General features: G+C 40.0%; 1 protein-coding gene and 1 long non-coding RNA gene across 7 annotated transcripts in view; one reads left to right on the top strand and one right to left on the bottom strand.

The window, feature by feature from the left end:
• The window catches only part of LOC128075499 (uncharacterized), a 31,846-nt gene extending 22,548 nt beyond the window's left edge, over positions 1–9,298 (bottom strand). For 2 of the 3 annotated variants that reach the window (XR_008203862.1, XR_008203863.1), the window contains exons 1-5: positions 9,125–9,294; positions 6,485–6,540; positions 3,759–3,913; positions 1,161–1,294; positions 978–1,074 (exon numbers count right to left, since the gene is read on the bottom strand). This is a non-coding gene — a long non-coding RNA (uncharacterized LOC128075499). Of the gene's footprint in view, positions 1–582; positions 753–977; positions 1,075–1,160; positions 1,295–3,758; positions 3,914–6,484; positions 6,541–9,124 lie in introns of all 3 variants that reach the window. The other variant, XR_008203864.1, reaches the window with a different exon arrangement.
• Positions 8,859–20,275, top strand: part of VPS13C (vacuolar protein sorting 13 homolog C) — a 79,659-nt gene continuing 68,242 nt past the window's right edge. For 2 of the 4 annotated variants that reach the window (XM_052672303.1, XM_052672306.1), the window contains exons 1-9: positions 8,859–8,963; positions 9,664–9,707; positions 12,014–12,056; positions 12,783–12,878; positions 13,591–13,692; positions 16,481–16,543; positions 18,061–18,126; positions 18,898–19,007; positions 19,800–19,859. In XM_052672303.1, coding sequence (XP_052528263.1) covers positions 8,864–8,963; positions 9,664–9,707; positions 12,014–12,056; positions 12,783–12,878; positions 13,591–13,692; positions 16,481–16,543; positions 18,061–18,126; positions 18,898–19,007; positions 19,800–19,859 — 684 coding nt within the window. In that variant the 5' untranslated portion in view covers positions 8,859–8,863. The remainder of the gene's footprint in view (positions 8,964–9,663; positions 9,708–12,013; positions 12,057–12,782; positions 12,879–13,590; positions 13,693–16,480; positions 16,544–18,060; positions 18,127–18,897; positions 19,008–19,799; positions 19,860–20,275) is intronic. The other 2 variants (XM_052672307.1, XM_052672305.1) reach the window with 1 other exon arrangement.

The following is a 20,275-nucleotide window of genomic DNA, read 5'->3' as shown; positions in this document are numbered from 1 at the left end:
GTTTGATGAAAGGTGAAGGTTGTGCTAACAATATCTGCAGAGATACAATAAACTCTGCAAGCTTTTGGGGAGCAAAAGACAAAGCAAAGCTGGTCTTTTATCTGGAGCGTGACAACTTTATCAGTTTTTAATCTTATTGACTATTCTTGGCTTCAACAGCAAAGCCATTCTATACAATAGTGTCTATCTGCAACTGGATTTGTTACAACGTCTATATTCTATCACAACAAAATTTACTCATTTCATAACCTCATAAAAAAAAAGAAAACCAGTGAATTCTAGTTTGATTTTAGTTTAGTTCTCAGATGTCAAAAACAGGGAAGAGTTTCAGAAGCTGAACTCAGCACTATCCGAAGGTGCTCAGGCACTCAAAAGCATTGTACAAATTTTCAAATCATGACACTCAATCCACCTGCCCTGCCTTCACTTTTGGCAGAGTTAAATTACAGCACTGAATTTAAAGCTTTGGATTTAGCACAATCTAAGTGCCAAACTTGACATCTACAACATTATGAACTATCATTATTAAAATTACCAAAATAAATGAAGTTTAGATTTCACTACATCATTATCATTACTTACATGAATCTGGCAGTGGGATGTTGGCTGTGCAGGACTTTGGAAAATAGCCATCATTCTTGGTGAGTAGCGTAGGATAGGGAAGTATGAATAGAAGAGTGAAAGTTAAAAGGCAGACTTTGCTTTCAAAATCAGGCCTGGGCTGCTCAGTTCTCCTTCTCAGTTGAGTAGAACTAAAAGATAAAGAAGTTAAAGGCAGATATATATATATTTTAATTGGAGTACTGCATTTCAATATTATAGGTTGAAACCTAACCTCTGAGTGCCTCACTTGCGAAATACCTGATAACTTGCCACTTTTATTCACATACACACACTTACTATGTGAGAATCACAGCATAATGTACATCTATATTAGGAATATGAAACAGTAAAATTGGATTGATAAGCACATTTACCATCACTGGAAATTTAAATATTATAAATCCTGAAATCAGATAGGCTTTAAAAATCCTTCTCAAAGGCTTCTTCTCATATGACTATTTGGTCTCAACACTGAAATGGAAAAAAAATAAATAAAGGCCATGTTCTTCTGTAACGAGAGATCACAGTAGAGATCCCATCCAAAATTAGCAGCCTACCTGGTCTTGAGTATGCCCTTGCAGTGTCTTCTGACACACTAGGGAGAAGTTTGCCAAAGTTCACCTCTGAATAAAGGTTCTTGCAGCCCACGGAGCACCCTGACTGTGCACACACACTGTGTGCAAGATGAGCCCTGGATCAATATCATGATTAAGAGTAAAGGAGAAAAAGAGCACATTTGCATCAAGCAGCGTAGATTTGCAATAACAGAAGAAATAAGAAAATAAATATATAAAAATGTGCTACTTGTACCAACAGTACTATAGCTAATGACAGGATTCCTCCTTTGATGCACCAGTGCCTCAATCTGTTGGAATGACTGATGTAGCAAATCATCTATGTTGAAATCCAGTTTTCTAGCTGTGTTTTTCTTGCTTTTTCTGTCAAAGGAACAACTGATATGGCGACCTTCTTCCTTGTAAGGAAATATTTTTTTTCTGCTCCCCCACCCTGCCTTGCCTCTGGCTTGCCTGTTCTTCATTTCCTGTTGTTAGAACTAGATAATAACATAGAAATATGGGAGATCAGGTTGTATCCTTCTCCTTTTCATTGAGAATGACCTAACTGACAATTTATTATGTTGTTTAACTAGCACTTTTCTTTTTTCAGTTGGCTTTTGCTTACAGACTTTTTAAGACATCTTGGCAAAATTATGCATGTTATACAATGAGAAATAACAAATGCCTAGTTTTGGTATGCCCATCAGTCCCTTCCATCTGTGAGAGCTTACAAGCCTTCAGGTAAGTAAGACATGTTAGGACTGTCACTGTTGCTACGCTCAGTATATTTTCATGAATAAGTCTCATGGACTGCATTTCCAAGCTTTCTGGGGAACATTCAACAAACAGGTACCTGAACCACAATTCTTACTTTTCAGTTAACCTCGGTGCTTGTTACTTCTGTCTGACCCTCCAAATGGTGTAATGCATTACCAAGTAAGGAATCACATATTTTCAGCCTCAAGTAAGATCGTGAACATTTTAGGATATCTCATAAATAAACATTGTAAAAAGTAGGTGATAGTAAAGATTTTGTACTTCCTGTTGTTAAGAGAAATCTTTCATTTAACCAAAAGCAATAGTCTAGGACAGCAATGTCTGACGTGAGACTTCTGTGAGAAGAAACTCTTTTGATTTGAGTTTATATTAAGTGACATTTGGAATTTTTAGTAAAGAACAGGTGTTATAACTGCAACATCCTTCTGTTCTTCTCTTAGTCATTTAAGAAGCAAACTTCAGCTGATAATAAATAAGTGAACATGCAACCTTTCAGCATCCCATCCCTTCAAAACCACTCAGTAATTTGCCAAAAAAAGCCACCCATAAATTTTTATTTGTACAATTCTATCATCATCATTTTGAGAGTTTTGCTGGAAAACTGTTAAAACATCCAAGTGAATATGAAAATAACTGACATTTTTATCATAGAATCATAGAATCACAGAATGGCCTGGGTTGAAGAGGACCACAATGCTCATCCACTTTCAACCCCCTGATGTGTGCAGGGTTGCCAACCAGCAGACCAGGCTGCCCAGAGCCACATCCAGCCTGGCCTTGAATGCCTGCAGGGATGGGGCATCCACAGCCTCTTTGGGCAAGGAGTTAATTTAATGTTATCAAGTTAAATTATTTGGCTTTGGATTAATAGATATTCACATATGCTTTCACAATGGGTAAGTAAAAAATTCCTGTCAAGTGAATAAAAATACACTTATCCAGATTAGAATATTATTTCTTTTTTCCCCACTCAAAGGCAATTTATCCACTGAAACAAGTTCATTTTCATATCAAGCAATTTTCTTATATAGCTAGTGGCTTTTTCATCTTCACAGCTCATCACTGAAGAAAAAAATCTATGATTTCCAGAAATACTATCAAATAAAGTCCTCATAAAAAATTAAGTCAGATTATTTCATGTTACAACTTAAAGATATTGAAGTAATTTATAATTCAAATCTCAGTTGGTATGACATACATGTGATCAATACTAATCAGAGAGACCAAGCCTTTTGGCTTAGAAATTTCATGCAAAAATGCAGGTTCTAAATAAGAAATCTCCTAGACACAGTTAACATACAGCAGGTAAAGGAAATGATGCTTTGAATTCCCTTAGATGATCAGAGGGCTGGAACACCTCTCTTGTGAAGAAAGGTTGAGGGAAATGGGCTTGTTCAGCTTGGAGAAGGCTGCAGGGAGGCCTCATTGTGGACTTCCAATATTTGAAAGGGGCATATAAACAGGAGGAAAACCACTATTTATGAGGGTGGATAGTGATAGGACAAGGGGGAATGGTTTTACACTGAGACAGGGGGGGTTTAGGTTGGATATTCGGAGGAAGTTTTTCACACAGAGGGTGGTGAGGCACTGGAACAGGTTGCCCAAGGAGGCTGTGGATGCCCCATCCCTGCAGGCATTCAAGGCCTGGCTGGATGTGGCTCTGGGCAGCCTGGGCTGCTGATTGGTGACCTGCACACAGCAGGGGGTTGAATCCAGATGATCATTGTGATCCTTTTCAATCCAGGCCATTCTGTGATTCTATGATTCCCTTGAAAATTACCTGTCACAGTAAGATTGTACAGATACAGTGTTATTTCTTACCATGTGGTATTTATGCAGCATTTGTTCTTTTGAAAACACATGAAAGCTATGAAGATTTTTGAGTCTTGGCTTTGAATGAAGTACAGTCTGCAGGAATGCCATTTTTTAATCCAGATTTATCTGAAAACTTATTCACAGTCGAAGTGAAGCTTGTCCTGGAGAATAATGAGAAAAGTAGAATATCTATTTATTCAGAAACAGAGGTGGCATCCTATATAGAGGAATAAATCCAGCCATTGCACTAGATTTTGGACAATATATCTAGTTTAAATTATCCGGAGAAACAAAACTGGGGTTTCTCTAGATGGATGAAGTTATTTTTATTACAAAAGACAAACTTTTTCCCTTTGTAAAATGACTATGCCCGAGTATAGCAGATGAAGTTAATGCTGTCTTCATATACTGACACACTTTCATTTACTTACCAATTAGTTCTTATATTTTCTGTGCCTAGAAATCTTGTATACTTTATTATTCTGTCACAGAGAGGGAAAAAGACACAGTGAAACAGTATCAATATGAGTTCTCCAAGGCTCTCCATTGAGAACTGTGAGACTCCAGCTGTCACAAGGGAAAGGAATAGCAGATTACTGCTGTATGTTGACATCTTCTTAGTGTTTCAGCCATCTAAATATGTCCAAATCAATTGATTTAGTGATTGCTGATGTATTTGAAACAAGTATTGCAAGAGTTCCCAACACTGATCTCAGGATATTACTACTTAGCAGTTTTATGTAATTTATACAAGTCAATTTGGGTGGTTTTCATCCTTCATTTTAGCAGTTGATGTAAAAGTGTTAAGCCATCTTTTGTTTTCCCTTATTTTCCGTAAAGGCATTCAATATGAACAAAATCTCCTGTGCACTGCTTAGAAGAAAGACTAAAAACAGTGAAAAATAAAGTATAAAATAAAAAACATAGACCCAGCAACAACATAAAATAGTATTAGTTCCACAGAGTTATTATTATTATTATTGTCATTACCATTTTTAGAAAAAGAAGGATGGCAAAATTATCAATACTGACTTGTTGCATCCATTAAGTCTAAAATCTATGTATGTCTTAAATATAAAGTTATGTCTTCTGAGAATGTTACAATAAAACATTATTTAACAGGAGATTCTCAGCACCTAAAAGGAATGAAAAACCTCTCAGAATTCGGGTGGATAAAGAACAGGATACTCAGCAAAGCTGTGGTGTATCCATTTTTGGACATTTTCAAAACTTGTATGGACAAGACTCTTGGCAACCTGATGTAACTCATCACAAAGTCCTCTAATCCCTGGAGGCTTTGTGATGAGGAGAGCCGATGCTACATTACTTGGCTGATTTCCCAACTGCTAACAGGCATGCACTCTGTTTTCTGAGGTATAGTGGATAAAATTTGCCATCTGTTCACTTGCCAACAGTCAGATGGTAGGAGCTGGAGATTCTGTAATATTAATGCAGTAAAAGATGAGAAGAAAACTGGGTTATTAAGTGATCAATCCATGTACCCACCTCAAATTAGCTTTATGCTGTGATATTTATTTATGTGTGCAAGACTGTGTAACAGGCAACACCAAAAAAAATTTGTTGTTACAATGTGTATTTCTGTTCATAAAACTAAAGATTGAAACCAATACTTTCTGCGCAGATTTCCTATTCTTTCAGGCTTTGCTCTTCAGGAAGTTCTACCTGAGGGACCTGAGCAAATCTTGCCACATAAATAGTAAAACACAACATTAAGTGTTACAGTGCTGTGTTTATGGCTCCTTTTAGGAAATAGTGCTACCATAGTACACAAGAAACGTGGTTTTGAGGACTTTCAGCTGAGTTAAACTACTGACTCTATTCATATTTATCAAACCAATAATGCCTATTCAATGTTGGCATTTAGAAAAAAATGGGCAGAGTGCATAGGTTCTTCCTTGCAGTGAATGAACATTATCTGTGCTTTCAGTGAATGGTAAGCAAATACCAATGTTCCTGTTCTGCATCTGTTATTTCAGAAATCTCAGTGCTTAAAAGAAACTGCATGTATGTCTACAGTACAATAAAATATCTATGTAACTGCCTTCTTCACAGCTTGCCCATTCATAATTCCACTCTGTATTCCTTCTATTTTGCTTTTGAAATACATGCAGATTTTACTGAAACAAGATACCTGACACAGGCTGGGCTTTCTGGGAATTCAGTTCCAGGTGAAATCACATTATTTTGGGAGCAATTTTTGATCCACTAGGCCACATATTTGTGTTTGTTAGGAAAGCATGTTTGTAAACAACAACAGAAATTTCATTTACTCAACTACATGCTGTAACAAGATGATTTTCAAAAATCATTTTGGTTAAGTAGACAATGATTTGACCACATAAACGCTGTTTTCATCTGTTATCCAACAACTTATAGTTGTGATAAACTGATCTCTGCAGAATTTTCTGTGCAGAAATCAATACAGCTGTTACGAGAAGCAAAGAAAATGGTTTTATCATCCTGTTTATATTATATAATTGTTATAGAGAACATTTAGTGACACTGATTTGCACAACTGCTCTTAAATTTATATACAATAAGAGGATGAGCTGTCATTGATTAGCTTTTGCTCAAAGCTTAGTTATTCAGCCACAGTTTATATATACAAAGCACAATAAGCAAAGCTCTTTTAAAGTTTTACTGTAATAATCACAAATGAAAGTTTGTTACCAATCAGAATGGCAGCAGAAGCTCTGCACACAATTTCCTACCTTGTTTTCTTGCACTGATGCTTCCCAAGGGTACAAATGGCTCTGCACAGACAGCACTGCATGGAAGAAGTAAAAAAACCAATTGTCACTTTCTGTAGTTTCTATAAATTAAATAATTAGAATTTTTTCTTCCTGTCTGAAGCTAAACAGAGCATAGCACAAGAATGTGGTACTCGAATGCCACTCTCTAACGAAAAATCTCATCTGTTACAGTAATCATGTCAGATATCATCACATGTTTAGTTGGAAGGTCCTTGGAATCACCTCTGGCTTGACACAGGTAGAATTCTTTGAAAGAACAAAAATGGCACTAATGACTCAATTTAAAACAAATTTATCCACATACAGGCGTTAACCAGCCTTGCAAAAGGCCCAGAATGCTGCATACACAGATGATTTTGATTAATAAATTTTAATAAAGCATCTGACAGCTCTTGTCCAAGAACTGCCACAGTTAAGTGCAAGGGAAAAGGCATTCAGTGAGCTCTTGGTGCTCACCAGTGGGTGCCTACAGTTATACAAGGGTGAAATTTCCCACTGATGAACCTTTCCACAATTTCCACGTGTCTCCAGCATTCTGCCATACAACTTCTCCCACCCAATCGCACAGATCAACAAGCTGTTGATCAACATGGATCAAGTGTTTAAGAACCACTGCAGATCTGAACTTTGGTCTTAGAGGCGCAATGTTCTGCCTCGCGCTTTAAACGTTGAAAAATGCTTGTGGAAAACTTAAGCATTTAAGCATCCTAGCAATGTACAGATGTGGCACACATTGAGGTACAGCACTACATAAGGAATCTTCTTGTGCTGTCATTTGCTCTGGGCTGGCCGTATGCTTTACTGAACATGCTGATTTAACAGATCCATACATACAGGGGTGACCTCACATTCGTGCCTCCTGCACAATGGAGATAACCACACACAACCCTTCAGATCCACCTCTTTTACAGCTGCTCATAGACTTTTATCAGTTTGCAAAAACTTGCTCCTTTAGCGGTGGTTTCTCAAAACACCCTTGCATTCGTCTCCACAATGTTTTTATCAGCTTTCTGAAGCAGCATTTGGGGGTAGCAAGGCCCTACAGAGGGATCTGGACAGGCTGGATAGCTGGGCTGAAGCCAATGGGATGAGGTTCAACAAGACCAGATGCCTGGTCCTGCCCTTGGCCACAACAACCCCAGGCAATGCTACAGGCTTTGGGGCAGAGTGGCTGGAAGACCGTGCAAGGAATTGGACCTGGGTGTATTGATTGATGCTGGGCTGAACAGGAGCCAGCAGTGTGCGCAGGTGGCCAAGAAGGCCAATGGCATCCTGGATTGCATCAGGAATGGTGTTGCCAGCAGGAACAGGGAAGTGATTGTTCCCCTGTACTCAGCTCTAGTAAGGCTGCACCTTGAGCTGGGAACTGTGTTCAGCTTTGGGCCCCTCGCTGCAAGAGACTCTGAAGCCCTGGAGCGGGTTCAAAGAAGGGGGACAAAGCTGGTGAGGGGTCTGGAGCATAGGCCTTATGAGGAGCAGCTGAAGGAGCTGGGAATGTTCAATCTGGAGGAGGCTCAGGGGAGACCTCATTGCTCTCTGTAACTACCTGAAGGGAGGTTGCAGTGAGCCGGGGGTTGACCTCTTCTCTCGTGTAACTGGTGATAGGACCAGAAAGCTGCGCATGGGAGATTCAGGCGGGATGTTAGGAAATACTGCTTCTCTGAAAGAGTGGTCAGGCACTGGAATGGGCTGTCCAGGGAAGAGTCACCAACCCTGGAGGTGCTCAAGGAATGTTTGGACACTGTGTTGAGGGATATGGTTTAGTGAGACCTATTGGTGATGGGTGGATGGTTGAACTGGGTGATCTATAGGTCTTTTCCAACCTTGGTGATTCTGTGATTTGCCTCCCTCGTCTCTAATCGTCTCCACGTTGCCTTATTTTCATGTATTCTTGAGCCCTGAGTATTGCCAGTACTCATTTCCCCTTCCTCGTTCTCCTTTTCTGTCAGTTTTCACGTCACTCGGGCGGCTGGCTGAACACGAACGTTCTTCTGTGCACAGGAAGAACTATCAGCGAGCACCGCTGCGAGGCGACCCTCGCCCTCCCCGCGCCTCCTTCAGCGCGCTGCTTCCCGCCTCGGGGCCGCTCCTCTCCCTGCCCGTAGTCCCTCAAACAGCGGCTCCGCAGCCACCCCGAGCGCTTCGCCGTCCCCTCAACCCCTGCGCGGCCCCGGCTCTCCGTGTGGCACTGCGCGGCCCCGCCCCGTCACCTGACCGCGGGAACGCGCCCGGCGCTGCCTCGCGCCGCGCCCCGCCACCCCTCCCTGATCCCTCCCCTCCGCGCCGCTCTCCGCTCACGGTGGGCCGCGGGCGGCGTACGGTGGGCCCGCCTCCGCTATGGTGCTGGAGTCGGTGGTGGCGGATCTGCTGAACCGCTTCCTGGGCGACTATGTGGAGAACCTGAACAAATCCCAGCTCAAACTGGGCATATGGGGGGGTAAGGAGCCCGTTCCGACCCGGCTCTGTGGCGCAGCGGGGCCGCCGCTGCCACCGGGGAGGGCGCTTCCTCGCGGGGAGCGGGTCTCGCTGGCTCCGGTCCCCCGAGGGCTGGCGGCCCCAGTGCGGAACGGGCGGGCGGCCCGAGGCCGCGGAGCCTACCTCCTGCTCGCTCCCCCGCGGAGGGCGGTCGCTACGAGGGCCGCGGCGCTCCCGGAGAGGCGGTCGGTCGGCTAGGGACCGCGGACCACCCCCGGGGGGCGGTCAGTCGGCGGGCGCTGGGCCTCGTCGCTCCCTCGTGAGGGGTGGCGGTGGTCGACGGGGCCGCGGCTTCCCGCGCTGTTGGCGCCCCCAGGCGGCGGGTGGTGCCCCTGAGGGGGCTGGGGCGGGGCGGCTGCCCGCTGATGGCCGGCTCTTGTGGGGGCTGCGCGTGCCCCGAGGGCCGAAGCGTTTCTTCTCAGCTCGGTTGCGCAGTTGCCATGGCGGGGAATGATTCATACCTATATTATAAAGAACATCGCCCTAGGAAGTGTGGTGTTGAAGCACTCTGGTGTTACATGTGCAGTTTTCCTCATGTGTGACTCTTATGTGCCTGTGCCCACTATTGTTAGGCCTTATATTTGGAAGGCTGTGGCTGTTTTCCTTGTTCCAGCTTGCTGTGCATAGATGTTGAAATCACTGAACTTTTTTCTTCCACGTAGGTAATGTTGCACTTGACAACTTACAAATAAAGGAGAATGCACTAGTAAGTATTCCACTAATTCTCAAGCTGTATCAGTGGGTCTAAGGACTAAGCCCCAGGTCTGCTTACTGTGTGTAGTCTCACTTCACAGTATGCGCCTTCTTTGCTTGTTACTGAAAATGGTACTTGGTTAACGGCTTCTGACATTGCTAATGGTATTGGAACACAGGGAAAAAAGTCCACAGGTTATATCATAAGTACATGCCCAAGAAAAGTGCTTCTGAGAAATGACCAATGGTGTTTTCAAGTACGTTTCTGATGTTTTCTGCATGTCAGTCTGCCTGAGGGTCGGGAGGCCCTCCAGAAGCATCTGAACAGGCTGTATTGATGGGTTGAGGCCAATGGGATGAAGTTCAACAAGACCCAGTACAGGTCCTACATTTCAGTTACACCAACTCCATGTGTGGGTACAGCTTAGGGCAGAGTGACTGGAAGGCTGCATGGAGGAAGAGGATTGGGGTACTGGTTGACAGCTGAATGTGAGCCAGCACTGTGCCAAGGTGGCCAAGGTGCAGCCAGAAGGACTGGGAGGTAGTAGTCCATGTGTACTTGGCAGCAGTGAGGTTGTACCTTAAGCACTGTATTCAGTTTTTGGGCCTCTCACTACAAGAAAGATGTGGAGATTCTGGAGTGTGTCCAGAGAAGGGTAGCAAAGCTGTAAAGTCTCTGGATCACAAGTCTTGTAGGGAGCTGCAGATGGAATTGAGATGATTCGGTTCGAAAAAGAGGAGGCTCAGGGGTTGCTGTCTACAACTGCCTGCAAGGAGTTTGTAGCAAGATGGGGGTCCCCTTCTCATCCCAAATAGCAGCAACAGGATGAGAGGTAATGGCCTGAAGTTGTGGCAGGGAAAGTTCAAATTCGATATTAGGAAAAATTTCTTCTCGGAAGGAGTGATTAGGTGTTGGGAAAGGCTGCCCAGTGCAATGGTGGAGTCATCATCCCTGAAGGTGTTCAAAAAAAGGGGAGGGACACGATTTAGTGGGCAGTATTGGTGATGGTTGGGCTAAATGATCTTAGAGGTCTTTTCCAACTTTAAAAATTCTATGATTCTACATAGATATCACCTGTCCTAATATTTGAAACTTGAAATAGTAAAACTAAAATGTTTGTACATTTCTGTTACTGCTTTAGTCTTTCAGTAGAACCTAGAGAACTGAATTTCTTCTACTGCTGCATAATCGTATTTCCGTAAGGTCATAGTTTGGACTTCCATAGTGTTTATCACTTGTATGTCTAAGCAGTAGATGGTTGTATGATTCAGAACAACTTATTAGGAACAACTGGTATGCGCAGATCTGTGTGTTCTTTTTTTCTGTTTGTGTTGAATAAATGGATTTTTAAAGCCTGACTCCTGCAGATTGTTATAACTGAAGTCCTCTGAGAGACTGTGATGCTGTGTTTAGGTGTGGGTACACTGGGAGAAATTTCATCTGTTGATGAAATAAAGGCTTATGTTTGTGGCTATGTAAGTTCATTCTCAGCTAAAACTGTCAAGGGTGACATGTTTGAGATGTTTATAGTCTGAATGTGACTTGTATGTACTGATTAACCATGTAATATGGTTATTTAAATGTTCCTGTTAAAATAGGAGTAACAGTGAAGGGGGGAAAAAAAGCGAGAAAGAGCTTCCAATCAGTACCCTGATTCTTGTCTGAAAAATCCTTGGTTGGTTATTGTGTCCTGAGCTAAGAATAGCTGTACTACTGAAAGATTATAACAAACTTCTGTGTGCTTCTCACTGCACTCAGGAAAATTAGGGAAAACATGCTAAATTTTTGCTTGACATCACTCATTTTTCTTTGTTGCTCATGTCTTACCTGCTTCTTTTGCTGATAACTTTATACTTACAGCCCTTGACGAAGACATCTTTATAACATGGTAGTAAGAAAGGGAGTAGGTAAGGAAGGAAAATTAGGAAATTCTAAGTGCTGTACTGATTATCAAAAAGATAAGACCTGTGGAATGACTGAACGAAGAAGTAAAATTATATTCTCATATGTAGATGAAACTTTACTTCTTGGGTAACTTTTGTTGCAAAGCATTGTCATGCTTGTATTAAAGAGGTGCTAGAAATGTGTAACTCCTTTGTTTTTTGGCTTTCTACAAGCCTGACTGTATTTATGGATTCCCATGTTCACATGAGCATTGCTGATTAATGATACCTGTGTCATACAGAGAGCTGCATCTGTTCTGGAACTTCAATTTTGTGTGCACAGTTTTAAGAGTAATCAGGATAATAATTCTGCTGTCTGAACCAAGTTGCCTTTGCAGTACATGAATCTGTTTAATGCTTATTTTTCTTTTACAGAGTGAACTGGATGTACCTTTCAGAGTTAAAGTTGGCCAGATAGGTAAGGATTTTTGTTTTGTTTTGTTTTGTTTCAACCTGAATCTTAAAATGGAATTTTGAGTACAAGCCTCAAGATCAGTCTTGCCTTTCAATTTCTTTTATGGAGGTTTCTTAGGTGGTCTCTGTAATAGTACTTGCTGTTGAACTAGTGCAGATGTCTAATGTGACTGCCCTACGTAAGTGATAAAAAGTTCCCTGAGTAACACTGTTTGTGTAACATTATAGACTGAGTGTGAAAAATGTATCTGAAATGTTTCACAGGTACGTGGATGATCAAGGGAGCTGTTTAGTAGAGCTAGAATGTGTGTCTCTTCAAAGGGTGGATTAAGAATATGAAGAACTTAAGTATGATTGCTGAAAGATTGGCAGACGTGCCAAGAGTTTAGCAGCTCTTAGATACATGTTGTTAAAAATTCTTTCCCTAAAGGTCTGCGTTGCTTTTTCAAATGAAATGTTTTTTTGGAAATAAATGTATTCTATTCCAATCCAATCACAGTCTCAGTTTTTGATCTGAAGTCTTTGGACTCAAAACTGCAACTTCTTGCTCGCGTTTTCTCTGTGTGTATTTTTAACTCCAAGGGCTTCATAAAAGATGTACTCACACAGTTTCTCCTCAACTTCTAAGGCATTTAGAACATGAAGAAATAGAACTAATGACCTCACTATATGTTCAAACTAATCACAGCGTAGGTTTTTCTTTGAGTTAACTTTTATCTGTTTTTTGTAGATAAACTGACTCTGAAGATTCCTTGGAAGAACTTGTATGGTGAAGCAGTTGTTGCAACTCTAGAAGGCTTGTATCTTCTTATAGTTCCTGGAGCAAGTAAGTAATCTCAGCATAGTGAAATAATCAAAGAGATAAATATCCAAAGGTACCATTAAATAAGCTGCTGTTTTTCACACTCGGTTCCCCAGGGAACTTTCTAGACAAATGCAGAGAAGTGAGTGGAAGAATGGTGGGCAAAAAGAGCACTTGTTGCCTTTATGGAAAGTCTTGGTTGTGTCTGTGCGTTCTAAGTTCAGTTTAACAAACGTGATTCCTTTGATGTGTGCTATCTTGAATCCACTCTTCTACCATGGTTTAGGTCTTTTGACTGTTGCAAGATACAGTCTGCTCCTAATTAATAACAATCAATAGCAATAATTCTGTTAGAACTGATTTTTATGGAGGGGAGAAGATCAGGGAACCTAATTTCCTTTCTCTGATGTCAGATGCTTTGTTATAATAAGAAAACTTTAAAATTTCTGGAATATCATGTACAGGTGTAGCAGAAATCACACCATGTTATACAGTGCAGAGCACGTTTACATGCCTCATTATATGTGGAAAGGTACTCCTGTAAAACAGTGCTTGAATGTTGGTAGAAGCTTTTGTATCCTACTATTTTCAGGGGCAGGATGGAGGTTTCAGCAACTAGAATAGCCTTTGTTTAAAGTGTCATTTTGCAACATAATGTTCAGAATGTGCACATTGCTTGATTATGCATTTACATCATTTGCAATGTAGGGTAATGCTGTCCCAACTTGGCTTACAGGCATTAAATATGATGCAGAGAAGGAAGAAAAGTACTTGCAAGATAATAAACAAAAGGAGCTGGCCAGAATTGAGGAAGCCTTGCAGAAAGCAGCCGAAAAAGGTACAAGTTAATAATGCAAACTGTCAATGGAATTTGGGAATTTACTGTGCTATGAAGGAAGGTGTTTCGTAACTGATTTAATAAATTTTAAGTGTCTAGCTAATCTTACTACAGTGCTTTAAAAAGGCTCTTTCCTCTCTAGTTTATGCTTATGAAATGGTAAACAAAATGAGTAACACTTCTTTGTCCATTGGAAATGAGAATTCAGTTATCTGGTATGGTTTTGTTTTTTTTCTTTTTCATAAAGCTCTTTGGGAACAGGACCAAAGAGAGCAGCTGCATCTCATGAGGCAAATGTTTATGTAAATCAACATTCATTACTGAAATTCTAAAGATGTTTTAGAGGTGCATGTGAGAAGTCATTCTTTGCTTAAAAGAAATTCAAAGGAAAGTGGAAAGGTTTAATGCTTTTCACAAAAAAATAGCAACAATAATGCCTTCAGTTTCTGCTGGTTTTTACTGTATGGTGAAAGATATATGATCTATGGTGATATGATGATGGTGGTGGCAGAGCTCAAGGAGAGGGTAGAGAGATTAAGGAGCAGCAGGGAGTGTGAGCAGAAGGAACAGGAGGGATATAGAACTGTTGGAATGGGTTTTGAAAAGGGCAGTGAAGATGTTCAGAGGGTTGGAGCACAACTCTTATGAGGAAAGGTTGAAGGATTTGGACTTGGTTAGCTTGGAGAAGAGAAGGCTCTGGGGAGACCTCATTGTGGCCTTCCAGTACTTGAAAGGAGCTTACAAGCAGGAGAGGACCAACTGTTTGCATGGTCTGATAGTGATAGGACAAGGGGGAAATGGCTTTAACCAAAAGCAAAGGAGATTTAGGTTACATGTTTTTACTCAGAGTGTGGTGAGGTGCTGCAACAGATTGCCTGGAGATTGCCTTGTGAGTGTTCCATCACTAGAAGTACTCAAGGCTGAGCTGGATGGGATTGTGGGGAGCTTGATCGAGTGGTTGGCAACCCTGCCAATAGCAAGGGGGATGGAACTGGATGATCTGCGAGGTCCCTGTTGAGCTAAGCCATTCTGTGGAACTGCATTGGATCTGGTTTAAGAAATGGGACTGTCTTGATGAGGAAAGAAATGTGACACAAGAAAATAGTTAAACTTGAAGACAGCAAACTTTACTTAAAAGTTTGGATCTAGACCATTAAGAATTTAAAACTAATTGGTTAAAATAATTGAATATTTCAGATTGGGTAGTCTGGTTTTATTTTTTATCATAACAAATACTTGTGTTAAAATTATGGTACAAAATAGGCTGCTTTGGACAGAGACCAAGCTCTGAACTCATGACAGGTAACTGTGCTTGTTAAAGACCTGATTACTGAAGGTTTTGTGTGATAGGAGGTACAATGGTCAATAAGATGCATCTCTGTGAAAATGGTAATTCTGCAAGTCATGGGCCTTGGAAAAGCTCCTGAAAATGAAATTGTTCATAGAATATTTGGGGAAAGATAGTCTGTGTTGTAGCCTCTCTGCTTGCTTTATTTTCCAGCTTCAGGACACTACTGCCTTATTCTTGTTTTGCTAGTTTGAAATACACATTTGCAGTCCTTCATACAACTGTTTACCAGTCTGTATGGAGTGCAGAAATGAACCCTGCTTTATTTATTGTCTTTAATATGTCAGAAACTATCTGTGAGCTAAGCTACTTCAGTGGATGAAATTTGCAACTGTTACTTCCTACAGAAGGAGAAGAATATTCACAGAGTACTGAAGTTTGACCTTTGCTATAGCCATGCCTAAGCTGTAATTCTTTGCATCAGTAGCAGTGGGATGAAGGGAGAATATAAGAAGAGTTTAATCTAATAGGCAACACTAAAGGAATAGCAGATCTGGAGCTTTGTGCAGTGGTTAGTGCATCTGCAGAAAAGTCTTAGTATTTCTGAAAGAGATTTAATGCCTCCAATGTTTGCAAGTCGTTGGGAAAGAATTTTTTTAAAATGATACCTCAGTAGATTGACTTGTCATATGAAGAGCTACAATTAGATTTTTACTCATGTTTTGCAAGGCTGCGTTATTAAATTTTTCTCCTGAGGAGTCAGAAACTAGAGGAACATTCAAACTGGATTATTCTAAATTGCAGTCCTTCTCTTCTAGGTTATTGTGGTCAGGATGACTTGTCCAGTTCTTGTATGAGGAGATCTCCTGTCTTTGCTAGATACAAAGTTCTTGGGGTCCAAGCTGCTCTGCTGTTCTGTGAACTAATAAGAAATTCAGCTCTTTCTAAAAGCTTTTAAACTCACTTAGATGGTAAAAATCTGGGAAATAACTGAATGGAATGTTTTCACGTCTGTGAATTCTTGGCTTTATTTGCTCTTTCTATTAGTACTCAACTGACATTAATATGCACAGAATCTTAATTCAGTAGGTCATGCTATTCAGATGTTGAACAAAGTGGTCATGTCTCTGTGTGGTTAGTGTAATGTGATAGAGAAGTGGTAGCAAGATCTGCTAACAGAAGCAGAACACTTTCTATTTTCCAAGCTATTTAAATTTGTCAGTATCGAAACTCATACATGGAGACCAAAGTTTGAAACACTTGTTTCTTGCTGGATTGAGGTAAAAAGCAAATGCCATAATATCCATCTGTAGGCAGTCTTTGAAAGTAGGTATTTCTGAAGCAGCTCTGGTTGTTAGGTACTACAACGTAAATACTGTCTTGACACGAGGTTTATGAACTCAGTGTTATTTCAGGAGCTGAATGTAACATGAAATTGGGCTGTTTTCCTTCTTTTAAACAAAATGCATTTTTTGGTTATTTGCTGCCATGTGGACCAAGGTGCTCATTCACAGGATTCCCTGTATGGGCTGGAGAGTCTGATTTACAAGGACACCAAGCCTGGTGGGTATGCATGGTTAATTGCAGCTTTATGTTTTGAAACATCAGCAACAACAAAACCAAAGCTGCCCAATGTGGAAATAAGGAAACAATGCATGTTTGGTTAGCATGTGCATATCAATGATTCTAGAAATAAGATTTTAATGATTACTGATTCAGGTAGAGGCTTTAAGTGACTGAGGCTCTTCAAGAAGACTGGGAGACTGTTTAGGAAGTTATCTATCAGCTGTGTCAAATTCAGAGTGTCATAAAATGCTGATGGCATTCTTCAGCATTAAAACGTTGGTGTAGATTTTCTCCTACTCCCTCCTTAGCCCTCTTATTTTTTTATTTGTAGGGTGACCATTTTGTAAGTACTTACAGGACAGGTTGAAGTCTTGGCTGGCACTTTTTCCTCCTTACTTTGAAGGAATGCGCAAACTGCATAAAAACCAAAGCTCTTCCTCTAAGTTAAACTGGCCTTTGTGCTTGTTTCCAACTTTAGTAGGATGCACCCTTCTTGTGGTATATCTTATTAAGTTAAGTGCAGGCAGCCCTATTGCTAGGCTCTTTTCCCCCTTATGGCCAGAGGGGTGAAAGAAATGAGACAACTCAACAAACTGGTTTTCTTTAGAAATGTGGGAAAACAGACCATTAGCTTAATTTGTGGAGTGGTTGTGTTTGTTTTTTTTGACTGCAATTTGTGTGTGAATATTAGAATTTAATTTCATATAAAACTATTAAAGAATTATTATTTCTGTATGCTTTTTTTTTCTTTTTTTGCATTTTCAGCTGTCATTCATTCAATTACTTTCATATCCTGCTGTTGATTGTTGTGAGAATCTTACTGAAAAGCCTTGTACATCATGAATATCTTAACTTGGAAGTTATGCACTTGCATGGAAGTCTCATCTGGATTTTGACTTCAGTGTTTTTCCCATATGAGTATTCTATTAAGTGTTTCGTTACGTGCCTTTGCCTGAAGTCGTGAAATAAAAGCTTGGATTACAGAAAAACATATTCACCAGGGTTCTAACAAGTAGTCATGATTCTGTTTTCAGATCTACTTTGTACATTGGAGATCTGAAATGAACTCATTAAAAAGTTTGAGTGTGTATTTGCTGAGAAGCCTGGTGATTATGGCTAACTCCTTAAACTCATGGGATCTTGTGTAACAGATCTTGAAACGTGCATTTACACTTGCAGTTGGCATGGCCCTCGATCACAGTGCAATTTCTATACTGAATCTGAAGTTTTTACTGACATGGAGTAGAAAAAGAAAAGGCAGTGCTTCAGTTGCTTCCATGAAAGTGAATTCATGTATATGTGAATGATGGAAAATGATGCTCTGTGTTGTGAGGATTAGTTGATTGCTTCCTTAACAGCTATGAAATTCTTTAATTCTTTTAATGAGAACTTTCTAAGGTATTCTGTTTTGACAAGCTAAACTTTCTGCTGTCTTTTCTTTTCTTTCTTGCATTTCTGCTTTGCTAACTTGAATTTTATGCTTTTCCCAAAAAAATTGCTTGCCCTGAAAAAAGGACGTAAGCGTAAAAAGTATAAAAAGCATTTTAAGAGACCCTTTAAAGGTCGTGATCACTCAAAAGGTGGGTAAGAAACATGACTTTGATTTTGTTTTTAACTGCTACATAGTTTGCGTGCTGTTTGTATTAGTTTCTCTTAGTCTTGCATATGCGTCCACTGATTATTTTTCCTTCCCTTTTTGAAAGAGAAAATAAAGTAGAGAGAGCATTTTGTTGTTGGTTATTGGATCAGATACACTTGTGCTTAGTTCTTCTGAAATTTGAATTTTCTAACTTAGCTTAAATGATCAGAGTACAGCTCTACTACTGAAAAACTAGAATATTTCACAGAGTATCTTTATATTTTCATTTATTGCATGCAAGCTATTTAATCTTCTCAGGCAATATCCTGTGAAAAGCTCTAATGAACTGATCCTTTATTATCTAAGCATCATCTTCACCTGGGTATTTTAGGATATTTTGTGCTAAATAACACCTTCTTACCTGTTTTCTAATTGAAACTCCTTGTTAGTTGCTGATGAACTTCTAAGGGGCTTCTGCCTTGGAGGGTGCGGGGAGGTATACCTTAAAAGTCAATCTGGAGATCAGTGTAAGCTGCACTATTGTTAGTGAAACTTAGACATAAATTTTCTTACAATTGTGGTGCACAAAACTAATATTACGTTTTCACAATATGGATATACAGAAAAGGAAAAAAAATTAAGTAGCTAAAAACTCAAGTACCAGGTATTCACATTAGAATAAGTATTAAGTGTACATTGGAATAGCTGTTGGTGTAGCTAAACTCCATATGTATTGTTTCACTGGATGCTATTTCTTTATTTTATTTTCCAGATAAACCAAAGGAGGAGAAGAAAGATACTTTCTTGGAAAAACTTGCAACTCAAGTTATAAAAAATGTCCAAGTCAAGATCACAGGCATTCATGTTAAATACGAAGATGATGTAAGTACTTGGAACGTGCTTTCTCCATTTTATATGACTCCAGTGCAGTCGTTATGGTCTAGTCCACAGACACAAACTGTTATTTACCATTTTGAAAAAATGCTGTGACTTCTTATGCGTATCTTAGAATTAAATACTTAAGGTACAACTGAAAGCCAGAGTTATTTTGAATATGTGAAGTAGACAATCTCTATTTTGCATTGCCTGGTGCTGCCTTGCTCACTAAACTTATGTGGTGACAGTTTGTCATACATTGGTACAAACAGTTGATATGCAGAACTTTTCATTGTAATGACCAGAATTCAGAATGGCAGGGACTTGTGAACTTAAGGATGAGTTGGAAAACAAAAAGTTAAATACCTAATAGGTAATAGGTAGTATTCTACCCCCATCCAGCTTCCTGGATATGAGTGAAGCAGTTTGTGATGAGATAGCTGCATGTAGAGAGGAAGCATTGGGCATAAAACATTACCCAGAGCTATTCTAGATCTGTTTTTAGAGACACTGTATTTACAGTGGTGGGAAGAACGGAAGTCAGAAAGTGCTATAGTTGACTGAGACATGGTACTTGACAGTTCTTCAGTTCTTTACTATACAAAGGTTTAAAAACCTGAAAGAAAATTTCAGAATTGAATTCCTAAGCCTTTAATCTGCAGCTGTATGGTACTGACCCAACTGAATGCTTAAAAACTAAGCAAAGGAAAACAGCTCAAGATTTCAATCAATTTTAATGACATGATTCTTAGTATGCGGTGAGTATGGACAAATAGCTGTTCTTTTTCTATTTTGCAGGTCACAGATCCACAGTGTCCAATTTCCATGGGAATGACATTGGGCGAGCTTAGTTTATTGGTAATATTTGTGTGCATGCATGTGTTCATGGTTTTGATTTACTTATATTTGATTGGGCACCAGAAGAGATAAGTCAGGCATGTAATATAATGCAATTATTGTATGGATATGGAGGGTAAGACAGCCTTTGCTCCATGTAAATAGTCCTTGAAGTTTGTACAAGTAGCAGGGAAGATAACATCATACTATTTTGTGACAAGCAATTTCTTTTTTCCACTGTTCCAAGTGATCTTTAAAACTGAATGTGCTTAATTTCATAGGAAAGCTTGTTTCTATGTCCAGTAGATAAATTAAGGCAGATGTTACATCATGCTGAAGAATGTGGTATTTTGCCAGGCCTCCTGAGAAGAGAGGAGAGAGAATTTCAGCTAACTTGTTTGCCATAAATACATGGGATTTCATGGCTAGGATAAGGA

The sequence above is a fragment of the Tympanuchus pallidicinctus genome, unplaced genomic scaffold (assembly GCF_026119805.1).
Source record: "Tympanuchus pallidicinctus isolate F22 unplaced genomic scaffold, pur_lepc_1.0 scaffold12, whole genome shotgun sequence".
Lineage (NCBI taxonomy): Eukaryota > Metazoa > Chordata > Aves > Galliformes > Phasianidae > Tympanuchus > Tympanuchus pallidicinctus.
Note: the sequence above shows the minus strand (reverse complement) of the source record. Positions and strands in the feature narration are given on the sequence as shown.